This window comes from Empidonax traillii, unplaced genomic scaffold (genome assembly GCF_003031625.1).
Source record: "Empidonax traillii isolate 1590-97213 ecotype Southwest subspecies unplaced genomic scaffold, ASM303162v1 scaffold2884:size29232, whole genome shotgun sequence".
NCBI classification, from domain to species: Eukaryota; Metazoa; Chordata; class Aves; order Passeriformes; family Tyrannidae; genus Empidonax; species Empidonax traillii.
This window is the reverse complement of record NW_020958077.1, coordinates 21,153-26,676: the sequence shown is the minus strand read 5'-3', so window position 1 is coordinate 26,676 and position 5,524 is coordinate 21,153. Positions and strand designations below refer to the sequence as shown.

Here is a 5,524-nt window from a genome sequence, read left to right as displayed (position 1 = left end):
AAGTGCAGTTGCTGCTCCACTCTTGGGACTACACAAAGAACAAGAGCTTTCTGTGCGGGCGCCTTTGGTCTGGCAGGTATCTTCGTCCATATTGAACACCAGACCTAAACTTAAAAAAAACCCCTAAACCCAAACCTAACGCTAAACCTTAACCCCTAACAATAACCCTGTCCCACCCTAATCCAAACCTTACCTAAATCCTATCCTAATCTAACCCTAATGATAAACCTTGCCATAAATCCTTGACCCTAACACTAACCCTAACCCTAACTCACCAGCTATCTAGTGCAGTTGGCACAAAGAGCAAGAGCTTTGTGTGTGTGCACCTTTGGACTGGGAAGTATCTTTGTCTGTACTGAACCCCAGACCTAAACTTAAAAAAAATCTAAACCTGAATCTAATGTTAAACCCCTAACTGTAACCCTACCCCTTACTCTACTCAAAACGTTGCCTAAAACCTAACCCTAAGCTAATCCTTACCCCTATCCCTAATCCTAAAAGCTAAGCCTAAAAGTAAGCCTAAGCCTAACTCTAAACCTTAACCCCCTAACCCTAACCCAAACCCTAAACCCTAACCTCTAACCCCTTACCCTAACCCTAAAACCTAAGCCTAAACCCTAACCCTAACCCTAATGAAAGGGACATTGGTGACATCACTGGGGACAAATGTCATCACAGGGGACTGATGACAACAAAGTGGCAGCCTTGATGTCACATGGACATCAGTGACATCGGAGGGGACAGCGGTGACTTCACAAGGACAGAGGTGACATCACAGTGACACCAGTGACATCACAGTGGACAGCGGTGACATCATTGGGGACACAAGGACCACCCCTGGGACACCACTGACATCACAGGGGACAGTGGTGGCACCCGTGAGGACAGCAGTGACATCCCTGGAGACCAGTGACATCACAGGGACAACTGTGACATCAAATGGAAAGCGGTGATGTCAGAGGGACAGAAGTGACATCATTTGGGACAATGGTGACATCACAGGGACAGCGGTGACATCCCTGGAGACCAGTGGCATCACAGGGACATGGTGACATCATAGGGACATCGGTGACATTATTTGGGACCAGTGACACCACAGGGGATTGGTGACAAAAAAGGACAGCCCTGATGTCACAGGGAAATCAGTGACATCACGGGGACATGGAGCCACCACCGGGGACAGTGGTGACATCACAGAGACAGTGGTGACATCACTGGGGACAAGTGATGTCACAGGGGACTGTTGAAAACAAAGAGACATCTGTGATGTCACAGGGACATTGGTGACATCACAGGGGACTTCAGTGACTGCACAAGGCCAGGGGTGGCATCACAGAGACACCAGTGACATTATCAGTGTCACTGGTGACATCATAGGGCACCGGTGAAATCCTTGGGGACTGGTGGCATCATTGGGGACCAGTGACATCACAGGGATCTGATGACATCATTGGGGACACAGGGACCACCCCTGGGGCAGCAGTGACATCACAGGGCACAGTGGTGACACCTGGGAGGACAGCAGTGACATTACTGGAGATCAGTGACATCACAGAGATATTGGTGACATCAGAGGGACAGTAATGACATCATAGGAACAGTGGTGATGTCACTGGGGACACTGGTGACATCAGAGGTTGCAGCGGTGATATCACAGGAGACCAGTGACATCACAGGGGTCTGGTGACATCACAGGGACATCAGTGACATCACAGGGATATGGTGCTACCACTTGGGACAGAGGTGACATCACAGGGACAGAAGTGACATTTTGGGGACACAGGGACCACCCTTGGGGACAGCAGTGACACCACATGGGACAGTGGTGACATTCATGGAGACAACAGTGACATCACTGGAGACTGCTGACATCACAGGGATAACAGTGACATCAAAGGGACAGCAGTGACATCACAGGGACATCAGTGATATCAAACGACACTGGTGCCACTTCTGGGGACATCAGTGACATCATAGAGGACCAGTGACATCATTGGGGATTGCAGCGACATCACAGGGAAAGCAGTGACTTGAAAGGATCAGTGATGAGGTCACAGAGACAGCAGTGACATCATTGGGAACATTGGTGACATCTCATGGGACAGCAGTGACATCACTGGAGACCAGTGACATCACTGGGGACAGCGGGACATCACAGGGACAGCAGTGACATCATTGGGGATGTCGGTGAGGTCAGAGGGACAGTGGTGACATCATTGGGGACACTGGGAACACCCTGGGGACATCAGTGACATCACAGGGACACCAGTGACATCACTGGGGGCCAATGACATTGCTGAGGAGAGTGGTGACATCACAGGGACAGTGGTGACATCTGTGGGGACAACAATGACATTACTGGAGACCAACGACATCAGAACTGTCTGGTGACATCACAGGGACAGTGGTGGCATCACTGGGGATGTTGGGGATGTTTGGGGGCCTTTGGGAGGGCATCTGCCTGAGGGGTTTTCATGCGAGCACGGACAACTCAGCACACCAATGTGATGATCAGAGAATGCCGTTGATTGGAATCAAGCAGCAGTCTTTTATACAGTTTTCTAACAATACTCTTCTATCAGCTCTGTTTCTTTAACATTCTTTATGTCCTGTCCCACTGATAGCTGGTACTGAGACCCTGTTTTGTATTTCTAGTTTTGCTACTGCTCCTCTTGGTAGATCTTTCACATCCTGGTACCATCAGAAGGCCATCAGAACAGCAGATCATGTTTTCACAATTGCAATATAAGGTTATGTTCTCACAGCTGCAGCATATCCTCTATATTAGCTCTAAACTCCCTACACTTCCCCCTTTTTCTTTAAACCAAGCAGATACAGTTTGAGCCATTAAGCTGCGAAAACATTGAACCAGACATGGCAGAAAAATACACACTCCTGGAAGCAGAAAGACAACGGGTGCCAACCATTGTACAATTTGCATAAGCTGATTCTGGGGGGGCTTTGGGAGGGCACCTGCCCTTCAACACCAGCTTTACTGGGAGCACTGGGAGAAGCAGGCAGCCGGTGTGAGAACAAAAGCAGGGTCGGGGGGGACACACGACCACCCCAAACTCCGGGCAGGGATGGATTGGGGGGTCCTGGCTGGGCCCGAGGCCACGGGGAGGGGCTGCAGCCGCTGCCGGCTCAGGAGCTCTGTGGGGAGAGAAAAAGGGGTGACAGCAGGCTGGGGGGCAGGGGGGGCACACACATTCTGGGGAAGGGGGGACACGATCCCCGGGGACCCCCCTTTACCTTCTCCCGCAGGTAGAAGCCGAGCCCCAGCGCCAGGAAGACGAAACCCAACACGAAGCCCCCGACCCCCACCAGGATCTTGGTACGGACAATGTCCTGTGGCATCTCTGGGGGGAACCGGGGGGGTCAAGACCCCCAAAACCTCCCACAGACCACCCAGGACCCCACAAACCTTGTCCTGGTCTCCCCCAGCCCACCCAGGACTCTCTGAAACCTCCTGCCAGTCTCTTCCCAGACCCTCCAGGATCCAACAAAGCCCCTCCCATCCCCTTTAGCACCCTCCAACTCCCCTCCCATCACCCCCAGGACACTTCTGAACCCCTCCTGGTCCCTTCCCAGCCCTCCCAGCACTTCCTCAACCCCCTCCCAGTCAACACAACCCCCCCCCCACCTCCCCCCATCCCACCCGGGCTCCCCCAAACTCCCTCCCAGTTGCCTCCAGGACTCGCCACAGCCCCTCTCAGCCCTCCCAGGACACCCAAACCTCATCCTCAGCCTCTCCATTGCCATTGCCACCTAAAGTGCCTCCCAGTGTCCCCAGTGCTCCTCCAGCCCCCCCTGCCAGTGTCCCCCCATGCTGGGGAGGCCGGGCCGTACCCCAGTGCCGGCTGAGGGGGTGCTCCAGGCTGACGTGCTCCACCTGGCAGGTGTAGGTGACCCCGCGCCGGGGGGGGATTTCCAGCATCACCAGCACCTGGTAGGTCCAGTCCCCGTTGGGGACCACGTCGGTGGCCAACACGTGCTCCGGCAGCTCCTGCCCATCCTGGAACCACCTCACCTGCACCGGGCAGGGTAGAAATCCATCACGGAGCAGAGCAGGGGCTGGGGCCGGGCTGGGAGCTTGACGGCACCAGCAAGATGGACACGCTGGGGGGCACTGGGAGAGACGGGGGAGACACTGGGCTGAGCTGGGGGGCACTGGGAGAGACGGCAGAGGGCTTGTAGGACATTGGTAGGCGTTTGGATGGCATTGGGATGGTACTGGGCGGGACTGGGGTAGAAGGGGATGGGCTCTGGGAGTCACTGGGGAGAGAGTTGGGATATGTGGGAGTGAACTGAGAACGACTGGGAATGGACTGAGAGGGTCTGGGAGTGGAGTGAGAAGGACTGGGAATGACTGGAAGGGACTGGGAACGCACTGGAATGACTGGGAAGGAACCGAGCGGGACTGGGAGGCCGAGTCCTGAAAAGGGAACTCTGCGCTGCAGGTCTGCCCGGCAACTGATGAGTCATCGCAGAGACGCGCTCTGATTGGTTGAGAGGAGGGAGGGGTGGCACCAGCGGGGTGGAGACGCGGGGGGGCATAGGGAGACACTGGGAAGGATTGGGGGACACTGGGAAAAACTGGGATGGGTCGCAATGAAATGAGGGGAAATGGGAGTGGCTGGGATGGAGTGGGATGGACTGGGGGGCACTGGGATGGGGCCCAAGGCCAGGGGCATGGGCACAGGAAGGGCTGGGGGGTCTGGGGGGATTCCAGGGAGGGTTTCAGGGGCTCCAGGGTCGTTCCTGGGACAGGGGAATTCCCGAGGGGACCCGCTCTGCCCCGTGCTCACCTCTGCGGTTCACAAGGAACGGGGTGGCGATCTGGTAGCATTTCCGGCAGAACCAGTCCACCGCAGACCGTTTGTACTCCAGAAACTCCTGTTGGCTGTTCCCGTACCTGGCCAGGATGTCCCCACGCGGGTTGTCCCCCACAAAGACCCCCACGTCGCTGTCGAAGTGCACGTACTGCTGCCGGTTGTAGATGTACCTCTCCACGAACCTCACCCGCTCGGTGCCATTCATGAAGTAACACTCGCTGGTAGACAACTCCTGGAACACCCCTGTGTGTGCAGGACACGGGTCAGGGGGTGCCCCCCCCATCATCCTCCAGCCCCCCATAGCAGATTGGGAGCTCAGGGAACCACCTCGGACCCCCCTTTCCCACCCTCCTCTGCCCCACGGCCGCCGCAGCACCGGCTCTTGGCTGGGGGGGAACCCCCTCATCAGCCCCCCATGGGTGGACAGGGGGGTTGGGGACCCCCCCCAGTGCGGATCCGACCCCGCCCTGAGCCCCAGGGAACCGCTGCAGGGCTCCAGTGATGGGGGACACCGAGGGTACCCCTCTTCCTTCTCTCCCACCCCATTTTTCCCCCTCTCCCACAATCCCCCCAATCCCCAGAACCCCCGGGCTCCCACTTCCCTCCCACTAATTCCGGGGGCTCCAACTCCCCTCGTGCTCACTTTTGGGGCTCCCATCCCCTCTTTTCTCTCCTCTTTCCCCCCAACC

General features: G+C 56.3%; 1 protein-coding gene across 1 annotated transcript in view; it reads right to left on the bottom strand.

The window, feature by feature from the left end:
- Positions 1 to 3,089: 3,089 nt before the first annotated feature.
- The window catches only part of LOC114072272 (HLA class II histocompatibility antigen, DRB1-4 beta chain-like), a 10,548-nt gene continuing 8,113 nt past the window's right edge, over positions 3,090 to 5,524 (bottom strand). Inside the window, 5 exon segments of the mRNA XM_027910187.1 lie at positions 3,090 to 3,153; positions 3,253 to 3,359; positions 3,850 to 4,038; positions 4,041 to 4,160; positions 4,809 to 5,078. Of these exon segments, the coding sequence (XP_027765988.1) occupies positions 3,145 to 3,153; positions 3,253 to 3,359; positions 3,850 to 4,038; positions 4,041 to 4,160; positions 4,809 to 5,078 (695 nt within the window). The 3' untranslated portion in view covers positions 3,090 to 3,144.